The sequence below is a fragment of the Puma concolor genome, chromosome B1 (assembly GCF_028749965.1).
Source record: "Puma concolor isolate L17-30 chromosome B1, mPumCon1.1.hap2, whole genome shotgun sequence".
NCBI classification, from domain to species: Eukaryota; Metazoa; Chordata; class Mammalia; order Carnivora; family Felidae; genus Puma; species Puma concolor.
In genome coordinates, this window is record NC_141670.1 from 35015560 (window position 1) to 35042452 (window position 26893).

Consider the following 26893-nt stretch of genomic DNA (forward strand, 5'->3'; position numbering starts at 1 on the left):
CTCTGGGCCCCAATTGCTGTCCAGCTGACATCCCGACCCCTGTTTCCTTCTGTCAGGATCTCATTTCAAATACACTTCTGTTCTAGTCCTTCTCTGCTTCATGTTAGTCGTCTGCTGGCCCTTTATACTGTTCCTTGGGGTACAGCATGCAAACTTGAGCCTGCATCCAAGTCACCTGGAGAGGGCTTGTTATAAAATAGCCATTCATGGGCCTCATCCCCAGAGTTTCTGATGCAGTGGGTATGGGTTGGGGCAGTGAATACCAGGATTCCAGATGAGCCGGATGCCCTCACTTCTGCTGTCATCCTTTGAGAACTCCTGTTCTGGGGAGCCTGCATCCTGCCGCACTTTCCTGTATTGCTGATCTCCTTAAAGATTTCCCAGTGCCCTATATAAGGAACCCCGGTTTTCGTTGGAAGGCACTTCACCCAGGTATTTTTTTCCTAGATCCCTAATCACAAGATGAGAAGGAGTGGTTCCCATGGGCACTTGCAACACCCTCTCTATTCTCCCAACACCGATAATCATTTCCACCCCAGCTGCTCGTGGCAGGCAGGGCGACGTCACAAACAGGAAAAGATTTCCAGTCACCAATCTAGATAACCCCACGAGTCTTTTTTGCTCCTTCCTGACTCCTTGGCTGCTGGAGACACCAGGATCAGGTTCATCAGGTATTCAAGCCTCCTGACCTCAGCTGGAGCCTCACCACTGCTCAGTTGTTTTTGTAATCACCCCTGATTTATTCACTTGTTACCTCCCTGCTGGCTCCTGTTTGAACCTCTGCCAGTCCCCTCCAGCCCCTCCCCGCTCCATACCTTCCTCTCTGGGCTTATGACTCTGCCATCAAGGCAGCTGACAAAATGGAGATTGGCTAGGAGTGTCTTTCTTAATCACTTCAAAATAGCTCTGCCTCTCACTCACCTTCCCCTCCTCCCCTCTGTTTCAAAAGGAGCCTTGAAAACCACAGGGAGATACCACCTCATACCCATCAAGATGGCTACCCTCAAAGGAAAAGAAACAAACAGCAAATAACAAGTGTTGGTGAGGATGCGGAGAAACCGGGACGCTTGTGTGCTGTTGGTGGGAATGCAAATTGGTGCAGCCCTTATGGAAAACAGTACGGAGGTTCCTCAAAAAATGAAAGAGAGAATTACCATATGATCTGGCAATCCGGCTTCTGAGACTACATACAAAAGGAATGAAAGCAGTCTCAAAGAGATATCTGTACCCTCATGTTCACTGAAGCATTATTCACAATAGCTAAAATGTGGAAGCAACTCAAGTGTCCTGTCAGTGGATGAACGGAGAAACTAACTGTGTATATAGCCACAAGGGATGTTACTCAGCCTTAAGCCACGAAGGAAATTCTGACACATGCCACAACAAGGCTGAACTTGGAGGACATTACGCTAAGTGAAATAAACCAATCACAAAAGAAAAATACGGTACGATTCCACTTCTATGAGGCATCTAGTGTAGTTAAATTCACAGAAACAGAACGTAGAATGGTGGTTTCCAGGGCTGAGGGGAGGTGAGACTAGGGGGTTGTTTTTGAAGGGGTATAGAGTTTCAGTTTTGCAAGACAAAAATGTCCTGGAGATCGGTTACACAACAATGCAAAGATATTTAACCCTATTGAAAAGGGGTTAAGATGGCCAATTTTATGTCGTGTGTATTTTACCGGCGGTAATTTTTAAAAAGAAGTCTTTCCTCTCCACGGTAATTGTTCCCTTTGTCTCCTCAACCCTATCTCATGCCACTTTTTCCAGGAGGCTATTCCTTCTGTTTTCTCCCTTCTAGAATGGACACAAACATTTGTAGGACCGGCAGTAGGAGTACGTGCATATATTCCGAGACGCGTAAGATTATACATCCAGAGGGAATAGAGTTTGTTCACAGAGTGAACAAAGAGCCCGGCATTTTCAGTTTGCATTAAGTCTGCATATTACGCAGCCAGTCCTAGGTAGCCACACTCCTGGGAGAATTCCAAACCTCAGCCTTAGGATGGGGACAGTAGGGTGTGTGGGGTGGGGGGGGGGGGGGAGACATTCCCCGAGTCCTCAGTTCCTTCCTGTCCACTCCTCCCACCGAGCCTAGAGGTAGTAGATGCTTTTGGCTGAATTTTCTTCTTCTGGACCATTTTATGGAAATCTCTCTCTCTCTTTTTTTAAACTTCTTTTAGTAGTTAAGCATGTCCTACTAGGTAACAATTCTTTATATTGCAGTGTTCCTGTTGAAGTAACATATGTGGTTTCTGGTATGCCTGGGTGGCTCAGCTGGTGAATCGTCTGACTCTAGATTTCAGCTCAGGTCGTGATCTCACAGTTTGTGGGATCAAGCCCCCTATCAGGCCCTGTGTTGACAGCGAGGAGCCTGCTTGAGAGTCTCTTTCTCTCCTTCTGCCCCTCCCCTACTCATGTGTGTGCATGCACGTGCTCTGTCTCTCTCTCTCTCTCACACAACATAAATAAACATGGAAAAAAAAACATATGATTTCTGCTGCCTGACTGATATGGGGAGACAAACAGGAAACTAACAAAAGAAGAAAATATATGGTATTTCAGACAGTGATATGAGCTACAGAGAAAGAGAAAAGCATGGATGGGCATAGAGTGTGCTGTCGAAGGGCGACAGCTTGTGATTTCACACAGAAGGCAGAGAAGGCATCACAGAGAAAGATGCTGTACTGAGAATACACAACTGACTCTTCGTCCCCACTTCCCACTGAAACGATGAGATGATGTAAAAATAGAGTTCGACCTGCATCGCTGAAGTGGAAAATTCTCCATCCAACTACAAAAACTCTAAAGAATTTCCTGTTAGGCACCACAAGGCAGGTACATTCAGAATATAGTGTAGAAAGATAAAGCTTATCTCTGGATCACCCACTGCTTACTCTCCCTTTTCTGTCCCCTCACTTCAGTGACTTTGAAGGGTGGTGAGCGGAGAAGTGACTTATCTCGCCGAGCTCTGTCTGTAAGGAAAGTAATATCATTCCTTCCTTCATTCATTCACTAGTCACTTAGCAAACATGTTTGGAGCACCTCCTACGTATCTAGCACTGTCCTAAACACTCTGGCAGGTATGAATTAGAAGACACGATACCCGACTCCAAAGGGATTACAGTCTAGCAGGAGAGGATATGGGAACTAAGACATGTATGCAAATAGATATGATTCAAGCTAAGAAGGGTAATGAGAAAGTTGGTTAATAAAATATGAATTCCAAAGATTCTGACAGATGGAACTATTAGCCTGACTTGAACAAGATGAAACATCCAATTCCGTTCAAGTCAACATTACCTGACATTACAGCTACTCTAAGAAATACAGCATATGCATTTGAAATGGGGATGAATTTGGAGACCAGGCAAAGTGGAATCATTGCAGCAGAAGACGGGTGAAATCTATTTCTGGTGTGGAAGGCAAGGTAGCCAGAGCCTTAGTTCTGCAGGGCATGAGAGGAGCACAGCCCGACCACCCAAAATGTACTTGCTGAATTGGACTCATACACGCTCCAGTCTAAGGATACTCAGAGGAATAAGCTAGTAGCAAGGACCAACAGCAGTTATAGCAAGTGATGGTGCTGATGGATAAAGGAGAGAGACTTTCTTGCCTGGAGGTCAGGAACAACTTGACAATAACACAGCTTCAGATGGGCAAACTGAAGGATGAATAGATTTTTTTTTTCCTAGGCGGTCAAGAAAGAGGAAATCATTCCGGTCATAGGAAATGTGTGTAAAGACACAGAGGCATGAAAATAAAGAACGCGCTGGGAACAAGCAAGCAGTTAAGCATGTGAGAACCCGGGGATATGTGAAGTGTTAGGACTTGGGGCTTAAAACCCTGGAGGGGCCTCAGTCGTGACCTTGGGGCGTGAGGCCAACCTACCAATAACATCTAATCACCTGTTGATTCCCAGAGCTGATCCGCTATGAATTTCAACTCTAACCTTGAGGTGATAAAGACTAAATGAAGGATGCTTGGGATAATGGTATGTTAGCTCAAGTGAGGGAGGAACACAGAAGTGGCAAGATTCAAGGGGCCTGATAAATAACCTGCTGCTCCCTGCCCAAGGCTGAAAGGTTTGCGAAATGGAACAAAATCTGTATGGAAACCAGAATATCATCCTTTCTGCAGATGAAGTTGATATTGAAGAATGTGGCTTATATTGATCAGAATGGAATGATTCATGTGCTAATCACAGTGGTCAGGGAACGAAATTACTCTGCCGAACTAGGCCAGGGTCATGTTCTGACCTCAATGGACTGAGTGTGAGACAGGTATATTCTTTTAGAAATCTGAGATACTGTTACCAAAAACAGAAGAATGGGTCCTGAGCAGCAACCATGTCCACTCCCTATGTGTGTGTGTGCCTGTGTGTGTGCATGCGTGTGTGTATGTCTGTGTGATGACCCATATCCCACATGAACCCTTTCGGGTACAGTTGATCATGCTGCTGTGATGAGAAAAAGTCAAAGCAAACTCTGAATTCTGATACTGCTTTAAACAAGTCACTGGCTCTTTCTGGATCTCAAGCGCTTCCTCTCCATAAAAGAATACCATAAAATAAGAATTCTCCTGGCCCATTCCCTGCCTTAGGAATGCTGGGCTTATAAATGAGGTCATGTCTGTCAAGTGTTATGATCTCCTTGAAGACAAATTCTGTGCAAGTATATAGGATTATTAGCCAAGTTGCTCAACAACCAGTCTGTGCATGAATGACTTAGGGAGGCAAACAGCACCAGGGGAGAACAATAGGACCCACCATGTCCAAGGGCCACCTGATTCCTGTGTTTCTGTGACATCCACAGCACCTCACAGGTACCTGCTCTGAACGTCCACAGTGCTGGGAGGGACAGTTTAGCCAGTTTGGTTAACACATCTAGAGAGCAAAGCCAGCAGGACGTCAAGCAATTGCCATGTGAGAGGATTTTTTCAAGAAGATAATTTAAGAGAAATCCTGTTTGGGTTTTAAAGACTGATGGTTAAATACTGAGCCATTCATCAGTGTTCCCATAAGCACAATTGGAAAGCAATCCAGAGTTCAATGAGAAAAGGAAAGGGCTCTTTTATGTTTGACTCCATAAGGAGAAGGAAGAGGAGGAGGACCTTGTTTCTAGTCTTCTCTTTTGCCTCTTAGAAATTATGGATTTGGGACCTGAAAAGGACCTTAGACACCTCCCATCTACCTTTTTAAAAAAACGTACAGATGGTGAGGACCAATGAGGTAAACTAACTTTTCTGAGCTTACACAGTCAATTGGCAGCATGGCAGGGACTAGGGCTCAAGTGCCTACCTCCCAGTTTGGTATTCTTCACATTCAAGTCTCTTGTCTCCCAGTCTTAGGAGCTTGCGGGAGCCGCTTTGCCTCTGGGAGCCTAGCTGTCTCATCTGTAAAATGTAAATAGACTTTAAACTGACAAAGTAAGGCAGCTGGGAGATAGGACCTCTTGAGGGCCCTCCTAGTTTTCAATCAACCAGTCCACAAATCTTTTTAAAGACCTAACAGCAGGTAATGGGGTATCCAGCCCGAACGAATTTAAACAAATAGGGGCTTTAGTTTCCTCTCCTTACAGGAAATCAGGAGGTAGATCCTGTGGCTGGTGTTAGTTCAGTGGTTTCAGGATGCCATGACAATCCCAAGCAACTCTTCCTATCTGTTTCATCATATTTAGTATGGCCTTCTCACCCGCATTACTGTTGCCTCGTGGTTGCAAGATGGCTTCTGCAGTCCAGATGTCACGCTCTTTTTCAAACTTTCACTTAATACTTTTAAAATACCAAGCAGGTAATGAGATACTTTGTTTTCATGGCCATGTTAGCTATAGTTCTTTTATAGATACCCTATCAAACTGAGGAAAGATCATTCCGTTTACAGATGATGAGAGCTTTTTGGTTTAAATCATGAATGAGTGTTCAATGTTGTTAAATGTTTTTTCTACATTGATTAAGATCATGTGAATCATATGCACTGTCTCCTTTACACTGTTTATGTAGTGGATTGCACTGATTGATTTTAAAATGTTGAACCAACCTTGCATTTCTTGAAGAAATTCCACTTGGTTAAACTGACTCCAGATATTACTGGATTTAATTTGCCAATGTTCTGTTAGAGTGTTTGCATCGGTGTTCATAAAGGATATTGATGTGTAACTTTCTTTCCTTTTTATTTCTTGGCATCAAGATCATTTTGACCCTCCTCCTCTATTTCTCTGACTTTATGTAAGATTGGTATAATTGCTTTTTCTTTCTTTCTTTTTTCTTTTAAGTAGACTTCAGGCCCAGTGCAAAGCCCAATGTAGGACCTGAATTCACGACCCTGAGATCAAGACGTGAGCTTAGATCAAGAGTCAGACGCTCAACTGACTGAGCCACCGAGGCACGCTGGTATAATTCCTTTCTTAAAAGGTTGGTAAAATTTGCTTTTCTTGCCCTAACTCCTTTTCTTTTTTAAGATTTATTTTTGAGAGACAGAGAGCACAAGTGGGGAAGGGGCACAGAGAGGGGGGACAGATCAGAAGCTGGCTCTGCGCTGACAGCAGTGAGCTCAATGCAGGGCTCAAAATCACACGCTGTGATATCATGATCTGAACCGAAGTCAGACCCTCGACCAACTGAACCACCCAGGTGCCCCTTCTTACCCTAACTTCTTAAGATGGAGCCTTAGATAATGGATGTCAAATGTTTTTTCATTACTAAAACAAGCATTTCAAGGAATAAATTTCTCAGAGGGTGCTACTTCAGCTGCATTCCATGAATTTTGATGTAGTTTCAGTATCATTCTATTTCAAGTGTTTTCTAATGAACTAGAACCGTGCCTAGAATAAAGTACTCAGTGTTATCTCCAATTAGCTCAGTTTTTTGTTTCTTTTGTTAATAAGTGAGAATAAATTGATGGATCACTCCGACAGTCGTGTTCCTTCCTCCTTCAGAGCCTCTTTGCTGGTTCCACTGTACGACCTCTTCATGTAGACCCAGATTTCACCCTTCTTTCTCGTTAATACCAATTCATCTTGCAGGTGTGACCTCAGACGCCACTTCCTTGAAGAGGCCTTACTTGACAACCTAGACTGGGATGGTCCTCTCATGTACTGGCTAAACAGTGTCCCCCAAAAGTTCACGTCCACCCAGAATCTGTGAATGTGACCTTCTTCGGAAATAGAGTCTCTACAGATATAATTACGTTAAGAAGACATCATATAGGGTTATGTTGGGCCCTAAATCCATTATGACTGGTGTCCTTTAAAGCAGAGGGTTATTTGGACACAGACACATGGGAGAACACCATGTGATGACAGAGACAGAAATCTGAGTGATGCATCTACTAATTGAGAAATGCCAAAGATTGCTGGCAAGTACCAGAAGCTAAAAAGAGGCAAGGAAAGATCCTCCCCTAGAGTCTTTGGAGACAGCATGGTTCTCCCAACACCTTGATTTCAGAACTTTAGCCTCTAGAACTGTGAGAAAATAAATTTCTGTCATTTTTTTAAAGTTTATTTATTTGAGAGAGAGTGCACGAGAGAGCACACGTGCCCACACACGGCCAGAGGAGGGGCAGAGAGAGAGGGAGAGAAAGAGAATCCCAAGCAGGCCCCACACCTCCTGTTCAGAGCCCGACGTAGGGCTCAAACCCACAAACTGTGAGAACATGACCTGAGCTGAAGTCAAGAGCCGGACGCTTAACTGACTGAGCCACCCGGGCACCCCATAAATTTCTGTCATTTGAAGCACCCAGTTTGGGGTAATTTGTTAGGGCAGTTCTAGGAAATGAATACACCATGTTCCATGTTTTCATACCTTCTTTATACTTGTCTTTCCTAGCTTTTATCAGATAATTATCACATATAAATTATCAAGAAATGCTAATGGTGTAGTAATACTAGTCTGGCATTTTAGTGGGGGCTATAAGGGAGACTACCATAATCCAAACCAATATCTCTGATGGTGAGGGCTTTGAAGGGCACATAGTTTTGAGGGAGAATGGCCATAAAATCACAGCATGTCAGTGGCCAACTACTTAAGCTTCTAAAAGCAACCTTAAGTACATGTTGCAGAAGTTTTTAATGTGTAAGCTAGCCAAGCTGGCCATTTTTAAAATAGAAACAGATTGCCATAAAAAAGTAGATTGCCATAAAAGGGCACTGAAGTAGGGATCAGAACCATCGGTACAGCTTCCCCCTTTGTGTCCAGATCTTGGGTGAGTCACTCAACCTCTCTGGGTCCAGGTTCCTCAGCAGCAGAAGGAGGTAGTTGGAAAGAGTGTCTACAGTCTCTTGGGCTGGAACATTCTATGGCTTTATGACTCTAATGTGGAGCAGTAGTAAAAAAGACGGCATTTACTTCTAAAGCACAAGGCTCCCTGGTCACTGCTAGCTTTCTTTCATGAACAGTATCAGAATCCAGGGATGAAACATTACCCCAAAGAGATGATCCAGGCTGGTGCTAGACCAAGAAGGATTCTGCTCGAAATATGTAACTACTAGTTCTTTCCAAGTTTGTTTTACTTGAAAGGGGAATAGTGTAGATTTTTCCAGGGCTCTCACTTTAAAAAAACATTTTAAAGTGTCTAGGCTGGCTGGTCACTTCCTATCCTTGGATAGCAGTGTATTCACCTGTTTAAAAAAAAAAAAAAAAAAAGAGGAAAAGGGGAACAGAAGCTGTGATTCTCAAGGACTCTTCCAGGTCTGTGACTTCAAGGCAGTTTTTTGTCAAGCTAGAGAGAGTGGCCTTGAGCTAAGTGCAAGGCCATGGGTCAATCTCAGGAACTGGTGTTCACCCTACTATTTCTTCTCAGAACCATTGTGTATGGGTGAGGTCCGTCTCCCGAGAACAGGCTCTACCACCTAACTTTTGGCAAGGATGAAATCCTGGACCTTGAGAGAATCACTGGATGAGTTTGAGCCTTAGTTTCCCCATCTGTAAAACAGGGATAGCTACTTATTTCACTTAGCATCACACTCTCTAGCTCCATCCACTCTGTTGCAAGTGGCAAGATTTCATTCTTCTTTTGTGGCCGAGTAATATTCCATTGTATATATACCACATCCTCCTTATCCATTTATCAGTCAACAGACACTTGGCTGTTTCCAGAGTTTGGCTAGTGTCGATAATGCTGCTATAGCAGTGTTAAAAACACTGGGGTGCATGTATCCCTTTGAATTAGAATTTTGTATTCTTTGGGCAAATACCTAGTAGTGCAATTGTCGGATCAGGGTGGTTCTATTTTTAACTTTTTGAGGAACATCCACACTGTTTTCCAGAGTGGCTGCACAGTTTACATTCCCACCAACAGTGCACAAGGGTTCCTTTTCCTCCACATCCTCACCAACACCTGTTGTTTCTTGTGTTGTTGATTTTAGCCATTCTGACAGGGGTGAGGTGGTCTCTCATGGTGGTTTTGATTTGTATTCCCCTGATGGTGAGTGATGTTGAGCATCTTTTCATGTGTCTGTTGGCCATCTGGATGTCTTCTTTAGAAAAATGTCTGGGGCACCTGGGTGACTCAGTCGGTTAAGCGTCCGACTTCGGCTCAGGTCACGGTATGGGAGTTCAAACCCTGCATCGGACTCTGTGCTGACAGCTCAGAGCCTGGAACCTGCTTCTGAGTCTGTGTTTCCCTCTCTCTCTCTCTCTCTGCCCCTCCCCTCCTCATTCTCTCTGTCTGTCTCTCTCTCTCAAAAATAAACATTAAAAATTTTAAAAAAGAAAAGAAAAATGTCTATTCATGTCTTATGCCCATTTTAATTGGATTATTCATTTGGGGGGTATCAAATTTTATAAGTTATTGATAGATTTTGGATACTAACCCTTTATCAGATATGCATTTTCAAATATCTTCTCCCATTCCATAGGTTGCCTTTTGCTTTTGTTTATTATGTCCTTAGCTGTGCAGAAATTTTTATTTTGATAAAGCGCCAAAAGTTTACTTTTGCTTTTATTTCCCTTGCCACAGGAGACATATCTAGTAAGAAGTTGCTATGGCTTATGTCAAAGAGGTTAGGTCCTGTCTTCTCTCCTGGGACTTTAATAGTTGTAGCACTAAATGGTACACCAGAAACTAATATTACACTGTATATTAACCAACTGGAGTTTATATAAAAACTTAAAAATAAAAACAGGCATAGCTACTGAAAGAATTGTAAACATATCAAGAGTTGAGCGAAAATGCCTAGACTTTGTCAGATTTTCAAGTGTTATTTTCCATAATCCTTGGGGCACCAAGGAAAGATCACCTGGTTATCACAAACACATTGCAGCTTGCTGACTACCAGACTGGCTACGACCCACAGGCGGTAGCCAAGCCAGACTTACCTTTACTTCTGTGACACCGCTGTCACCTTAGGCACTCTCAGAGGCGAGCTGCCCGCCGGTCATTACCCTGGGAAGAGCTCTGCACTCCACGCCAATCATCGGGGCACAGGCCCCGCCCCTGGCGCAGCCCCACCCCCCGCGCCGCGCTTCTCTCCCCTCCGCCCCCACGGCGTGCGCGCCCCGGGAGCGGGCGGTGACGCGCACGGGCTAGAGCCGGGTGGCGGTGCGGCTCCCGGAAAGGAACGGATCCTCCAGGAAGCCGGGTCCGTGTGGCTGCCGCTGCCGCCGCGCTGCGGTGGCCGTGATGCGTTCCGCTTGCAGCTTCCCGCTGCCAGGGGCCCCGGCCGCCAAGTCGGGCGCTGCGAGCAGGTGAGGCGGCCTTCCCGGCGCGGACGAGGGGAGGGCGAGGAAGCGGCCGGCGGGGCTGGGACGGTTGGAGCGTGGGACGCGGCGGAGCGGCGAGGGCCGCGGACGAGCCCTTGTGCCCCGGGAGCGCTCCCCGCGCCTGCTGGCGGTCTTCACGTCCGCGCCGCCCCCGCCGCCTTGGCCGCGCGGCCACATCCGGGCGCCCCGGCCGTCAGCCCCCGTGACCCCGGGCGGCAGGTGCTCTCCCCCAGCCCCTGGCAAGAGAAAGCTGGCAGCCGTGCTGTCGCGCCGGCTCCGGTGACCACGCTGGATTTTCCCTCTCGCACACGTAGTGTGGGCGGATCTGGCCCCCACTGGCGGGGGACCTGGCCAGGGAGAGGGGATGCTGCACGACTGGTTCTTGCTTGTCGCCTTTCCTAACATTGGTACTTTTCAGCCTCGGTTTTGCCTTGCTCTGTTTTTACTTTTATGCTTTAGATTGCTCCTTGGAAAAATGGAACTAATCGGGCAATAAAGTGACAGTGAGAGCAGTGTTTCTCAAACTTGAGTAATGCGTGGACGCCTTTTAAAGGGACAGTTCTCATTCTCTAGAATATGTCCCAGAACTCACAGGGAAACCCAGACCCCAGTTAGGTGAACAGCGGTGCTCTCAGAGAACATTGATCACTATTGCGAAAGAGAAGAGATGCGTTACAGTTCGGGAACTTCGTGCTAGAAGATAAACTAGAAGTTACTGAAGAATTCTAAATTAGAGACTCAAATCCCTGGTTTAATTTTACATTGCAGCGTTTACTGTGCCCTTCTTTGTGTAATGAACATTTTCCAACCTTGGAGAGGCCTTCAAAGAATCCTGTTTTTTGTGTTATCTTGTATTTGATGTTATTTTGTCTTTGTACCAGGTTTTTTCAGTTTGACACAGTAGCAGAATTACAGAACGTAGTACTAATTTGTATTAGTGGTTTAATTATTTCTCTCTGTGTTTATGTTAACATTGACTAATCACTTGTGTTTGTTACATATTGAATCCATGGCCTACATTCTTCCACATCCAATGTCAATGCCTGATCTCAACCTTTGTGCCTATGGTCTACAGAGAAGAAACAAGAATAAAAGTGGATCTAAGGATGTATATTCTGTACATATTTGTTCAACATGTTTACTTAAAATAAACTACACTTGGGTGCCTGGCTAGCTCATTCGGTAGAGCTTGTGACTCTTGATCTTGGGGTCGTGAGTTCAAGCCCTCTGTTGGGTGTGAAGCCTACTAAAAAATAAATAAAAATAAAACAGCCTACGCTTGAATAAAAAGATTTCAGAGTGTGGGAAAACGTGAGAAAGTAAAACAGGTTAGATCTTGGCAAAGAACAATATTGACTTGTGCTTTGAAAGAAGTGTAGTGTTGAAAGCAGGACATACTAGAAGAAGGGATATTAGTAAAGGCCAGAGACAAGAATGAGAAGAGTGTGTGGGGGCAATAAGAGACCCACCTTTCTAGAACAGAGAGATGTTCTCTGGGGCCGAGGAGAGAACAAGTTGATAAAATAAGATGGGCCTAGTCGATGGATGTTACGGTTTCAGATGCCACCCAAGCAAGTTGGTGTTGACCTGTAGGCTCCAGAAGTTTCTTGAGCTGATCATGTTTTGAATGTAGCATTTTGCACAGAGGTGTTTCTGAAGTGCGGTGTTCATAGTAAAGCCGAAGGTAGGGGACCTGCCTAGAATCTGTCTTGTGGTAGTAATGTCTGCTGTGGTCATTTTAGATGTGTGGACTAAATGTGATGTTTGAAAAAGAATTGACAGGCCCCAATAAATGGTGTAATAGGTAGACCCACAGATAAGTAGGCTTCAGAGTTAAGAACCAGGTAGCTCCAGTCACGGTGATCCCCCTCTTAGGCCTGGAGAATTTGGAAGGTGGTATTAGTTTCTGCCAAGAGATCGTGACCCCAGCCTTGGACTGAGTGAGTTGCAGTAGCAGGGTGGCAGTAAGCTCAGGATGTGGAATTGGAACTTGAGGAAAATCAGAGTTGCAGATTTCAGAAACTGCAGAGGTAATGCCGGAAGAGTGTGACTAGAAAAAAAGTCATTTGAAATAGGGACCAGGGGCACCTGGGTGGCTCAGTTAAGCATCTGACTCTTGGTTTTGGCTCAGGTCACCATCTCATGGTTCCTGGGTGTGAGTTCCACCCGGTCAGCTGCTGTCATCGAGGAGCGTGCCTGGGATTCTCTCTCTCCTTCTCTCTCTGCACCTCCTCCTCCCCCCGACTTCTCTCTCTCTCTGTCTCTCTCTCTCTCTCTCTCAAAATAAATCAATAAACATTAAAAACAAATAGTTTGGGGTCCCTGGGTGGCTCAGTTGGTTAAGCATCCAACTTCAGCTCAGGTCATGATCTCACACTTTGTGGATTCGAGCCCAGCATTGGGCTCTGTGCTGACAGCTTAGAGCCTGGGACCTGCTTCAGATTCTGTGTCTCCCTCTCTCTGCCCCTCCCCTACTCACGCTCTCTCTCTCTCCCTCTCTGTCAAAAATAAACAAACATTGAAAAAATTTTTTAAAAAGAAAAAATTTTAAAAATAGATGTTGAATAAAATGTAGATCATAAATGCAACTATGCATTCTTAAAACAAAAAAAATGAATTAAGTTATTTTGCTGTCTTTTTCCCCACAAATGAGTGAGGCACAGAGTGCTTCACTTTGGCTGCTCACTCTCCCAAGACCGTTGTTTCCTACAAGTTCTGCATAAGTGTTTGTGGGCCCTTTGATTGTTCAAGGTCCTCTTGTAATCCTGTGATATTCATATATTCTTTCCATCATGTCTTCTTACCTTTTTTTACTCACAGGCCTAGCTCTTCCAGAGTCTCATTTGCCTGTGATTTTGTTTGCCTGTGATTTGAGAATTTGCTAATGTCTGTTATGTTGCATGCTGCATTTTTCACCAGGGAGCCATTTCACTCTGCAATTGATTAATATTGTTTTCACTGTTTTCCTTAGGACTGACACTGAGAAACTGACATTGAACCATGACCCCATGAGCTTCACTCCACTAAAGAATGTTCAACTAAGGAGGGCCCCACTAACTGAAATCATGAGTTAATGGATCTCTCTGGTGGTAGGTCTAACACAATTTGGGCCTTTTAAAAACGTGGCAGTTTTACGTAATATTAGAGTTTGCCTTGCTAAACTCAGGTGCCAAGATTCTTAGCTACAAATACAATTGGAGTTTACATTTTGAGATCAAATTACCATATTGCTGACTGCTGGGTAATATTTGGCCATACTTTTGTCCTAAATAAAAGTAATTACTTCAGCAGTTTATAAGCTGTTCTGTTTTCTTCTGTCTTTAAGCACAGTTTTGTCAGTTACAGAAATATCTGTTTATCCTTTTTGTCAAAATCCTCACATATCTCAAGACAAAGTTCCAAGGCAAACATCAGATTAAATAACGTTTACTAAGTTTGCTGTAATCATTCTACTTTTTTTTTAATGTTTATTTTTTGAGAGAGAGAGACAGAGAGTGCAAGTGGGGGAGGAACAGAGAGAGAGAGAGGGAGACCGAATCTGAAGCAGGCTCCACGCTCTGAGCTGTCAGCACAGAGCCCAGCGCGGGGCTCAAACTCACAAGCAGTGAGATCATGACCTGAGCCGAAGTTGGATGCTTAACCAACTGAGCCATCCAGGCGCCCCAGATGTGCTATGATCATTCTAAACAGCCTCCAGTGTGCTCTTCTCTGAACTATTACAGGAAGAGTCAGGATAATTTAACATTGCCTTCTGTTACTCTCTTGATTATTTTCTGGGTATTAGAATTTTCTCTGTAACCAGCTGTGCAAACTCCTCGAAATCTGGAGCCAGGTTTGTTACTTCTCTGTGCCCTTTGTATGTCCTCCTAGTTCTCATCATTGAATCATTAAAGCTCTTTCTTCCCCCTAGGACCTTGACTTTAAGCTATTAACTAGAATATTATTTTCTTTTGTTCTTAGTTCAGCTATCACATAATTATCTATTTCAAAAAATGTCCAGATTGGAATTCCTATGTCACGGTTTTTAAGGTAGGCTTTCTTGATAATGTACAGAAGAGGATTTGATGTTGAAAACTGGAGAGATCAGTGGAAGGTAGCTTGGTAGAAATAGTTCCGTTGTCTTTTCTGATGGTACAATTAATATATGCCCTTTAAGAAATAAAGGCAAGCCTAGGGAAGAATAAGCTAGAAATAGATGATCTATTATCTCACTACTTAGCAATAACCAACCACTGTTAACATTTTGGTTTCTGTTCTATCCCCGTCTTCCTGGGCATGTGTGATGCGGTTTTTTTCCCTTAATATATCATGGGGATCTTTCCATGTCAATAAATACAGATCTGCATCATCACTTTTATAATAGTCTCATCATGTTCCACTGCCTAAATGGACCACGTGTAATGTAACCCACCCACTGCAATGCACATTAGTAGCAGTGTTTTGCTGTTGCACCCAATACTATCACGAACTTCTTTACACATATTTGAGTGAATTTACCCTATAATTTCCTAAGGTTGAATTTCTGTAAGTGTGATAGAGCAGAGGGTAAGTCTGTTTAAAATTTTCATATGTGTTACCCATATGCCCCCAGAAGGTTAGACCTATTTAGATTCTCCCCAACAGTGTTCTCCTTTGTTAGCAAAGTATTGTCAGACTTTAGTCTCCACTAATCTGATAATTGTGAAGTCTTGTTTTTATTTATGTTTCTCTAAATACTAACGAAGTTACATTATATCAGCCATTTGTATTTCTTATTTGGTTAATTTCCAATTATCCTTCTTTTTCTAAGGCATTATTTCTCTTATTTAGAAGAACCTTTTATATATAAGGGATATATACCTTTTTCATGTATGTCACAAGTAATTTTCCCAAGCTTTGTCTATTTGGGAAGGGATTTTTTTTTTAAGCACTCATAAGTCTTTAAGTCATATGATGTATTTTCTTACATTTATGGTTTAAGACATTGATGTCAATTGTAGAAAAGCCTTACACATTCTGAGATTGGGTACATTTCCATCTTAACATTTTAATGCATATTTTTAACATTTAAATTTTTGATGGAGTGCCTGGGTGGCTCAGTTGGTTGAGCCTCCAGCTCTTGGTTTCTGCTCAGTTCATGATCTCATGGTTCATGAGTTCGAGCCCCATGTTGGGCTCCACACTGGCAGCAGGGATCCTGCTTGGGATCCTCTCCCTCCTTCTCTCTGTGCCCTTCCCCTGCTCACTTGCTCTCTCTCTCTCTCTCAAAATAGAGAGATAAACTTTAAATTTTTGAACCATTGGAATTCTCTTAAATGTTGTGATGCAGTTATCTTACCATATTCAAATGCTAAAAGGCAGCTACTTTATAAAAACGCATCAGAATTCATTTAAACATGTCAGTAATTGATATATTTTTTCTTTTTTGTGTAAACTGTTAAGTCAAATATTGTTTGTCTCAAACTTGGGGTACATGGTACAATATGGATGCCATATTGAAACCTGAACTAGTTAAAGTGATTCTCCCCCTTTATCAAGTAGGCATTATTACTACTTATCACCCTATAATACCTTTGTGTGTGTGTGGGAGGGTGTGTGTGTGTATGTGTGTGCACGCGCACGCACGCGCATGCACGCAGTAACCCCTCTACTGTGTTATAAATCCTTTCAGGGCTGGGTCCATATCTGATTCATCTTCATATCTCCCATCCCAGCCAGCCATGAAGCAGACAGTGCTTGCTCATCACTTGTGTGACAGGCACTGGTCACTGGGGAAACAGAAGAATAAGAGGCTGTCCCTGCCAATGAGAGGCCTGCCGTGTAATGAGAAAGTCAACCACAAGTGTAATACTGTAGCTCACTACTGTCAGGAGCAAATGCTCTGGAGATAGGAGGAGGACTAGGGAAGCTTTCACAGGGAACTCACGCCCGACTCGTGTAGCAAGCAGTATTTAGGAATACCAACAGATGAACCTATTGAGAGAGGCATTCTAAAAAGAGGAATGGGCATTTCAGTGACCTGCTGTTTGTGTTTAGCATGGCTAAAGCATAGGGTATGTATCTGTCTAGCCTGTCGGGATAAGACTAGAAAGACAGGGACGAGATCAGTGCAGTCTAATGCAGAAGCTCCGTGTGGCTGTTGAGCACTTGAAACGTGGCCAGTGCAACTGAGAAGCTACATGTTTCATTCTAATTACTTCAGCCACACATGGCAATGGCTACTATGTTGAACAGCACGGGGCTAGATCATGAGAGCCCTCCTTTACCATCCTAAGGAGTTAGGACTTCTTCCTCAGTGGGAGAGAAAAGTCGGGAGGTGGGAACGTGTCAAGATTCCTCGTTGTTTTGGAAAGATCACTCTAGTGTGTCAATTCTCAACCTCTTTGGCCTCCAGAACTCAGAAACTTGACTTTTTGCCAGACACTTTCCTAGGGTCTGTGATGTTGGGAACGCAGCAGTCAACCAAGCAGACAGAAATCTGGCCCCCTGTGGAGCTCGACACCTGAGCACGAGAAAAATGTAATCACACAGTACGTTGGGGGATGAGGATGAGAGCATGGGTTCTCCTGCTGGAACCTCAGCCGTTTTGCATATGATCATCTTTTGTTGGCAGTGTGACCTTAGGCAAGTTTCTTAGCCCCTCTGCCTCAGCTGTAAAATGGTATACAAATAGTGGCTACCTGTGGGTCATTAAGAAGAGTAACTTGATATTTGTAAATAAGCAGGGCCCAGCACATAGTAAGTTCTGTATAACTAATAAATAAGTAAACGCTAAGGAGAAAAACTAAGTCAAAGGAAAGAGATGGGCAGAGGGGACAGCTTGCAATGATGGTTTGGGTGGCCAGGGAAGGCCTCCTTGAGAAGGTGACATTGAGTAAAAAGTGAGAAAGTGAGTTGCACAGATGGTTTCTAAGCAGAGGGAGTAGCACGTTCAGAGGCCTAGAGACAAGGAACATAGTACCTTGCATGGTACTTTGTGCATAAGAGGGATCTAACGGTCATTTATCAGGTGAATGGGTATTTCAGATTCCCGTTCAGTTTAATCATTTTGCCTATCGCCTACCTCCAACCCCCACCCCTAATCTTCCTTAATTCAGTACCTGTTTGGCAACCTGGTATTTTGGGTCACTGATTGGCTTTTAGGTAGAGAGTGACGAACTAGTGCTAGACTATTACCATCTCTTTTTTGATTTTTTTTAAATTTAAATTCAGGTTAGTTAACATATAGTGTAGTCTTGGCTTCAGGAGTAGAACCCAGTGATTCATCTCTCTGTCAGTCAGAAAAAGACAGATTTCATATGATTTCACTCATATGTGGAATTTGAGAAACTCAACAGATGAAAATAGGAGAAAGGAAGGAAAAATAAGATAAAAACAGAGAGGGAGTCAAACCATAAGAGACTCTTAAATAGAACAAACTGACGGCTGCTGGGGTGGGGGAGATGGGTCATATTACCATCTCTTTTGATTTAGGCTTGTATCTCTGACAGCGTGAAATTGACTAAGAAGTGTGTTGCTCTCAGTGAGCTCTTCTAACGGCTTCAGTGCAAGGATCACGTACCAGATCACGTGTGGTTGGATTCAAACACGTACTTGGTAAAACAACATTCATGTCTTCTTGGATTGTGCCGTCTTTGTGATTTTTCTCGCTTTCTGGAACAGGAATGCTCTAACTCCAGGAGGACCCCATCGTTTCTGTAGTGGTGTGTGAGGACTGACTCCTAGAACATTGCCCGGTCTCTGACCCATCAGCATGGGGAGGTAAGTGACGGTGTCTAATCACTGACACTCTAAAACCCGAGATTTTGGTGCCACAGAGACAGGTCTCGAGAGGAAAAAGAAAAAATCTAAATTCCAAGTGCACAGTGTTCAAAGTTACGCTACACTTGTGTTTTAACACCTTTGTCCTTCCAGGCCTTGTTGGGGTGCTTGTCACAGGAAGAAAGTGGTCTTGCCAGGTGGATTTTCTAGGGGTTAATGTAGCTTACTGTAAAGGGCATGCGTGTTGGAATCTGTGAGGAGTGCATTAAGCACAGGGTAACTGTAAGCCTTGAGGTGTGGGCAGGGACGACAAACTCCATGGAGTGGCCCAGGGACTCACAGGGAGACTAGAAACTCTAAGTGGAAAACTCCATTGGGTTAGCAGGCTATCCCCCCTTCTGTGAGATATTTTAGTCCAAGAAGCACTCTTTAAAGGGAAGAGTGTAGAAATTAACCACAGAACAGTAACATTTATTCTAAAGGTTGCAAGGTTTTTTAAAATTTTTTTTAATGTTCATTTAATTTTGAGAGAGAGCAAAAGAGCAGGAGTTGGGCGGGGGGGGGGGGTGTTAAGAAAATCTTACTCCTCCTGAGCTATTTGTATGTTTCTAATTTAATGGGCAAGGTTTTGGCCACTACGATGCTGAGCCACCTTTGCAGGCCTGTCTTATTACATGTATTTCTTTGTACTAGATTGTTTTTTTGGCTTCATCATCCTTAAACCTGACTTTGTTATACATTTGTATGTTTATCGTGTTGAACATATTCTTGTAAATTGTTTCTAGTTCTTTTTTTGGAACAAAGCAGAATAGAAATAATAATCTACATAATGTCAAGGGGGACAAACACCATCAGGACGTAATTCTCGTTCGTGTAGTTTTATAATAATGAGTTACATAGCAAAGTAGCAGTATGGAAGATACTGGCATACAGACCAGTATACTGGCTTACTACCAGCAAGGAAATAGAGGTGGCTGAAGCCAGAGGCCTCCTTCCTTTGGCATCAGTTTAGGTGAGGAGAAGCCACTTTGGAGCAGATTGCTTAAAAATCTGTGTTTTGGAATTTTAGGATCGGCATCTCCTGTCTTTTTCCTGCTTCCTGGCATTTTAGCATCTCTCCAGTGGGGTGTCCTCGAATTCTGAATACCAATTTACGCCAGATTATTGTTATTAGTGTTCTGGCTGCTGCTGCTTCACTTTTATACTTTTCTGTTGTCATAATCCGAAATAAGTATGGGCGGCTATCCAGAGACAAGAAGTTTCAAAGGTAAGAGAAAAAAACATTTCTTTTCCAGATGGGGTGCCATACGTCCATTTTACAGCTTCGAGACTTTTGGGATTAGGTTGGAATTTAAGAAGCATGTGGCTGTAGGAAACAGAATCTGTACTGAATACAGCATGGCGTGAAAAATAAAACTGTTTGAAATGGTTTAATCATTAACTACCAAACCCACATCATACGAGGATTTAAACATAAGCTTTTCCTGTGATACCTTTTAAGCTGATTTTTCAGTTAATGTCCATGGCTTGGGAATAGTTTTGCTTCTCAGTGCTTGTTTGAACTTCTTACAAGGAATAATGACTGTGTATCTGATTCAGATAATCTTTATCGCTGTCACTTGTTTTGTTTTGAGTCTTCAATTGTTTGGCAGTTGTAAAAATGGTATTGTGGATCAGCTTAGAATCTGCTGCCTCGACATTATGTATTGCATTTGCTTGGTTAAGGTTTAAGATGATCATCTTTGCCTCACTAAGAATGTTCATTTTTGTAAACAAGGTACTTGGCACGAGTTACTGACATTGAGGCCACAGACACCAATAACCCCAACGTGAACTACGGTGTCGTGGTGGACTGTGGTAGCAGTGGGTCTCGGATATTTGTCTATTGCTGGCCGAGGCATAACGGCAATCCTCACGATCTGCTGGATATCCGCCAAATGAGGGATAAAAACCGAAAGCCAGTGGTTATGAAAATAAAACCCGGTATGTAAAAGATAGATATCTGACTGGTAACCTGCTTCTGTCCTTTCTTCTCCGTGAGGTTTTTCATGTCCTTCCCTTCCTTTCCCCAGAGTCATCGCTCTAATTCAGAACTCACCCCAGGACCTGACTGTTTTCCTTTCTTCCATTTTCTGCCCATCCTGCAGGAGGTGACTTAACTCTTTAATAAAATACCCCAAACCATGTCTTTCTTTTGGTCTCCTGCAGCGTTTACCACGGTGCCTTACTCATGTGTCTCCTAAGATGTTCGCTAGTTGACATTAATTATGGAGGGATGTGTTTTTCCTATTTGGTAACCATTGGACTCTATCCCTAATGACAGAGTAATTTCAGATAACTCATGGATATCTGTACCCTAATACATTGGTGTATATTTCTTTTTTCCCCCATTTTTAAAAAGTGCCCCAGTATATTTCTAACTGGATTATTTAACTAGAGTGACTTATTACTGATGAGCTGGTGTTATTATGTCCAATTTTTAATGATACCACAGTTTCTAAGTCAGTGTGTTACGCAATTGGGATTTGCGGTCTCCATTAAAGAATTTAAATCAGTGGTTCTCAACCTTTTTATGTATGTACACCATTTCCATGGGCAGTGCTGTTCTGTCAGAAGTTTTAGGAATGGAGGGTGTCCATTAGAGTGCCTTGAAATAGGCATTTTATGTCTTGATAGTTGATAATCACTGATTTAAAACAGTGGACCACAGATCTTAATAGAGATTCAACACTTTTATTTCATCTTACTAGTGTATTACATAGTAAGATATAAAATCCAAACAATCCAAGGAATTTATCTTGTAAAATATTAGAGAATACTGATTAAAAAAAATTATCATAGCTTATTACCTCCTATTTCAAATATGTAAATGAAAAGGGGGCTTAGTATTAATACGATAAAATACCTGTCCTCTCACATAGTTCCTAATAACATAGACTGTTGGCCCTCTGAATCCTTCCCTTTCTTCGTTGAATAATTTAGGCCCCACTTCCTTCTTCAGTCAATCTTCAAGTTGATTGTTCTTTGATGTGTGGGCAGCTGGGCACCAGCATATTGCTCACAAAATGCAAAATCTCTACCTCAAGGATAAAGAGAAGGAATTGAATCTGAGTCTCTTGTATAAGCATTATTTTGATAGCAGAGTACATTTCCATGAACAAAGATCATTTTTTTCTATGAGTCTTAGTGAATGGCTTTTAATTTTTAGTTTTCTGTTATCACGTCCCTTAAATTTTTATGCATCCCTAATCTAGAAACATTTTCAGAGTTAAAGTGATACTGATCAAAAAAAAAAAAAAAATTCACTAGAAGATTGAAATATAAAGCTCTATAAAGCACATTGCATTTCATCCAGCTTCACATACCAAATTCTGTCAGTGATTAAACTGCTCACGTGGAATAAGGTAAAATCTTTCATGCCTTGGAGTGTCCTTTGGGACATCATCCCAGGGTGTATACCAGAATCTCCTTAAAATCAGGTTTAACATGGTTCTCTCTCATGCTACAGAAAATGTTTGAAGTAGAAATTCACGTACCTTTTTATAGCAGTTCTCAGTGCTGGAGCAGGGCCTTTCATATATAGCATTTCAGCAAAGCTCTAGCTATTTCCTTACTTAGTGGATTCTGGGTAGTTTAGGGCTTGGTGTCTGTTGGAAGAGTATGTGGAGTAAAAAAAAAAAAAAAAAAAATCTGGCTTTTGGTCTGTTTTCTGCTGATTGGTCCTACAAATCATTACATCTTTCTGGATCCACAGTTTCCTAATCTGTGAAATGAGAAATTTGGGGACTTCTAAAATTCAAAGCCAGGAAGACTCCCTTTGCCTGGGGCATGGTCGAGGGATCACCAAGACTGGAGGGTAGGATGTGTTGTGTCAGGCTGCCAGAAGAGATGAGGAGAAATGAAATAATGTGAGAGGAACCAGGGAGAGGCAATCAGTGAGACCCAGAATGCATATTAGGGGAGGCAGAGGGATTTTATCCGGGATCCCAGTTTGGGCCGCTGGATGGCCAATGATGGTGGTCACTGGGGTAGGTAACTACAAAGCAGGAGTTGAGTTCAGATTTGTCTTACGTGTATGTGTTGAGTTTGAGGCGTGAGTTTGAGGCGTGTCCAGTAGACAGTTACCGCCTACTGATGTGAAGAAGGGGATCGAGGTCTGGTGGCTACTGGTGACACTTGGAGATCCAAGACATATAGATGGTGTGGCAGCCGTGGGAGTGAGTGTGCTTGCCCGAGCAAAGCAGGAACGTGTTCTCGAGGGCAGGCATGAGCTTGTGTGCAGGTGATCCCAGTGTCTGACACATAGTAGTTGCTCAGCTGGGTCTCAGTTTTTTGGAGACTGAGAAGAAAGTGTAGGACTGAACATTTAATACCACCATCATTTAAGGAAGAGAGCTTGTTGCTAGAAAGATAGGGGAAAACCAGGAGAGGGTGGTATGTAGCTTGAATTTCTCTCAAATTAGCCACATCAAAGAAATGTAACTTATTAGTTAACCATCTCCTTGTTAATGGAAGTGTCCTTTTTCTGTAGGCATTTCAGAATTTGCTACCTCTCCGGAGAAAGTCAGTGATTACATTTCTCCACTCTTGAACTTTGCTGCAGAGCATGTACCACGGGCAAAACACAAAGAGACGCCTCTCTACATTCTCTGCACAGCTGGAATGAGAATCCTTCCCGAAAGGTGATCCTCCACGTGAGGCCAGGGCCGGGTGGGTGGTGGTGGTAGTTTATTTTTCTCCCCTTCCTCCCTCCTGTCTCTTTTCCTTCTCCTCTTCTACCATTATCATCACATGGTATCATCACATACCATTATTATTATTTTTTTTTATTTTTTTTTTTTAACGTTTATTTATTTTTGAGACAGAGACAGAGCATGAACAGGAGAGGGGAAGAGAGAGAGGGAGACACAGAATCGGAAACAGGCTCCAGGCTCTGAGCTGTCAGCACAGAGCCCGACGCAGGGCTCAAACTCACAGACTGTGAGATCATGACCTGAGCCGAAGTCAGACGCTTAACCAACCAAGCCACCCAGGCGCCCCTCATCACATACCATTATTATCCAAAAGGAAAACATTAAAAATCCCTTTTTCACATTTGGAATATTACCAGAACTATTCCCTTAGCCGGAACTCCCCAGAAATCTTTTAATGTACTTGTGTATTTCTATAAACTGTAAACTATAAGGTGGTCATTTAAAAACCAGATTTTCTCTGTTGTAAGTGTAAGGGTTGCGGTTGTACTTTTATGTCTAGGAATCACAGAATCCACACAGCTCATGAAATTCCTTCCTAAAATAAACGGGTTTCTTTAATGAATTGCTTTGGTTTTAAAATTTACTGTTTTCCTATAGGATGTACCAGAGCCACAGTTTTTGTTTGGTTTGGTTTGTTTTTTTTTTAAACAAAAGACGTAGGATGCATCTTGATCTGTAAATTTGGGGCTTGTCTTACAGCCAGCAGAAAGCCATCTTGGAAGACCTTCTGACCGACATCCCCGTGCACTTTGACTTTCTGTTTTCTGACTCTCATGCAGAAGTAATTTCAGGGAAACAAGAAGGTTGGTATCTTGGTCTTCAACTTGAAATTTGGGAAGTTATTCCTTTAAATCTTCCCCGTGTTTCCCAGTGTACGCTTTATTAAATTACTTTTAATGTCTTAAAATTTGGGAAATCATAGCCTGGAAATAGTATCTTTAAATGGCAAAATTAGTTTCTTATACGACAGTCTTTATTATCCAAACAGTAAGCCATTAAAAGAATAACTTAGTTTGTGTTCACTGCATTTAGGACACATATTTTGGACTCATTTTGATAGGAAAGGTTTGTGTTCCTTGCCTAAGTTATACAGTTTTATGGAGTTACGATAATTACTGAGTTACTGGAGCCTTCTGTTGATTTACTTGCTACAAAGGGAAATTATTCTTGACTTTGATATACCAAGAAAATATTAGTTCCGTTTTCAAAGAAATGCTTCAACTTGAAAATGAAATGACAAGTCAATGAAATTATTTGGGGAACAGCTTGCTAGAAATGGAGACCAAAAGCATTTATTTCAAAATCATCTATCATTTCAGCACATACCTCCTCTGTGAAAGGCACTGTAGAAAATACCAACTGGGTGAAATTCAGACACTGCCACTGAGCTATTTACAGACAAGTGAGGTACACAGTTGGCCGCCATATGAGGTAGAGTCTTAGGTGCCATGAGGAGAGTGGGGAAGAAGTATAATGGGAGTTTGAAAGAGGGAGGCGGTTTTTTTTTTTGTAACCAGGGACCTCATGGAGCAAATGACATTTGAATTGTGCCCCAATGGATGGTTAAAAGCATGCCGGAGCACGGTAAGGGTGGGGGTCTGAGAGAGGAAGCACATTCCAGGCTGAAGAAATGATTTGAGTCAACACAGGTTAGAAAAGCTGCATGATGGATGGGGAAAGAAAAGTATTTCAGTTTGAATGGCTTACGGCCCTTTGGAAAAGTGGTACTCATTTGAAAAGTTGGGACTGGTCTTGGCGGCCCCATCATCATGGCAGCATGAGTTGTTCCTTTTTTCTCTCCCATTTGATTTCCAACTACTCAGACATCCATAACCCAGAAAACGCAGCTAAAGGCCACCCAAGAGACCCATCCATCTGAAAGTGGGTGGCTTGAACCTCAGAGGAAGCCCTGGGGCCAGGCAAGTGGCGGCAGGGGCAGCAGTGGGCCAACACGAATTTTCTAGCAGGGGAGGTGGAGGGTGAAGGCGGTGAGTGGGGGGTTACCTAACAGCACACGGCAGGACCTGTTGCTCTTTCTGGGAGGAGGGAAAGGCAAAGGAAGGCTCAGAGAACGGAAGGAATGTGTTTGCTGCTGTCTGCCCCAGGATTCTGGCAAGAGGATTGCCCATGGATCTCTAGAACACCCCACCCCCAACCTTTTGAGGATCCGCTAGCAGGCTGTGGGCACATTCAAAGCCCCAAGTACTAAGCACACACCTCCACCAACTCTGCAGTCATCCTTTTTTAAATTACCAACCTGTGGAACTGTTAGACTCAAAGTGAAAAAAGCCATACGCAAATAAGAAAGGTGTTCACTACTTGAACACTTTTTATCAAACATTGAAAAGTCACGTTAATATGGTATCACAAAAGAACGTGGCCATTTTCTAGTAACTGAACCCAAAGGCACAGAATATTCAAATCTAACTGGTAAAGAATTCTGAATAGCAATTATAAAAAATCCAGTGAGCTACAAGAAAACTGAAGCAGTACAGTGATCTCAGGAATAAAATTAATCAACGGAGGGGTACTTTACCAAAGAGATTAAAATTCTAAAGAACCAAACAGAATGTGCAGCTGAAGAATTCAACATATGAGATGAGGAAGGCACTAAAAAACATTGGAAATAGAGCAGATGGAGGAGAGAATAAGCAACTTGAGGACAGGGAGATAGAACTGTTTCCTGTAGAAGAGGAGCAAGAACCCTATAAGAACTATCAGACCCCCATTAGGAGAACCAACAAAATTAAAGGGGATCCCAGAAGGAGAAGAGCGGGAGAAGGGAGCAGAGAGCGTATTTAAAGAGGTGTCCTAGAGAACTTCCCAAGCCCAGAGAAAGAACTGGATACGCAAGCCTAAGAAGCTAATAGACCAGCATCTCTAGCAGTGCAAAAAGACCCGCTCTGAGACATCCCATTAAAACTGTCAAGAGGCAGTGATAAATTATTTTGAAGGAAGCCGGGGGAAAAAGACAGCCTACAAAGGAAGTCTCATTAGGTTATCAGCAGATTTGTCAGCAGAAACTCTGTAGTCCAGGAGAGCATGGAATGACATTTTAAAGTATTGAAAAACACAAATTGCCAGCCAAGAATACTGTATCTGGCAAAGTTATCCTTCATATATAAGGCGAAATAAAGGCTTTCCCAGACAAACAGAAGCTAAAGGAGTTCACCCCCTCCAGACCACCTTCTAAGACATGTTGAAAGGAGCTTCTCAAGCTGAAATGAAAAGATGAAAGCGCACAGAAGCCTAATTAAGGTGATAAATAGAATTAGAAAACTGACTTTTTTTTAGAATAGTACATAAAACAAGTATAAAGCTTAAAGGGAGAAGAGCATTAAAAATGACTATAGCTACTACAGCTTGGTGACAACATCACAACATAAAAAAATTTGTGACATCAAAGCTATAAAAGGGGAAGGGTAAAGGATGGAAACTTTTAGGTGAACAAAGAGAAGTTGCTATCAGAAAAAAGACTGTTCTGTCTGTGGGATGCTTTATGTAAACCTCATGGTAACCACAAAGCAAACATCAAAGCAGAGACACACAAAACATAAAGGGGGAGCCTGAGCAAATCATGGAAACCATGGAAAACCACAAATTTACAAAGATAAACAGAAGCGGAAAAAAAAGGGAGAGACAAAATAACCAGAAGGCAAGAGGTACCTGGGTGGCTCAGTCAGTTAAGGGTCCAACTCTGGA

The 26893-nt window shown here is 42.8% G+C and overlaps 1 protein-coding gene across 6 annotated transcripts in view; it reads left to right on the plus strand.

Moving 5' to 3' along the window:
* The first annotated feature begins 10521 nt into the window (after positions 1–10521).
* ENTPD4 (ectonucleoside triphosphate diphosphohydrolase 4) overlaps positions 10522–26893 on the plus strand; it is a 41982-nt gene continuing 25610 nt past the window's right edge. For 2 of the 6 annotated variants that reach the window (XM_086703446.1, XM_025933020.2), the window contains exons 1-6: positions 10523–10682; positions 18339–18437; positions 19507–19704; positions 20215–20420; positions 22969–23119; positions 23891–23994. In XM_086703446.1, the coding sequence (XP_086559572.1) occupies positions 18430–18437; positions 19507–19704; positions 20215–20420; positions 22969–23119; positions 23891–23994 (667 nt within the window). In that variant the 5' untranslated portion in view covers positions 10523–10682; positions 18339–18429. Of the gene's footprint in view, positions 10683–13294; positions 13787–18338; positions 18438–19506; positions 19705–20214; positions 20421–22968; positions 23120–23890; positions 23995–26893 lie in introns of those variants that run through there. The other 4 variants (XM_086703443.1, XM_086703445.1, XM_086703444.1 and 1 more) reach the window with 4 other exon arrangements.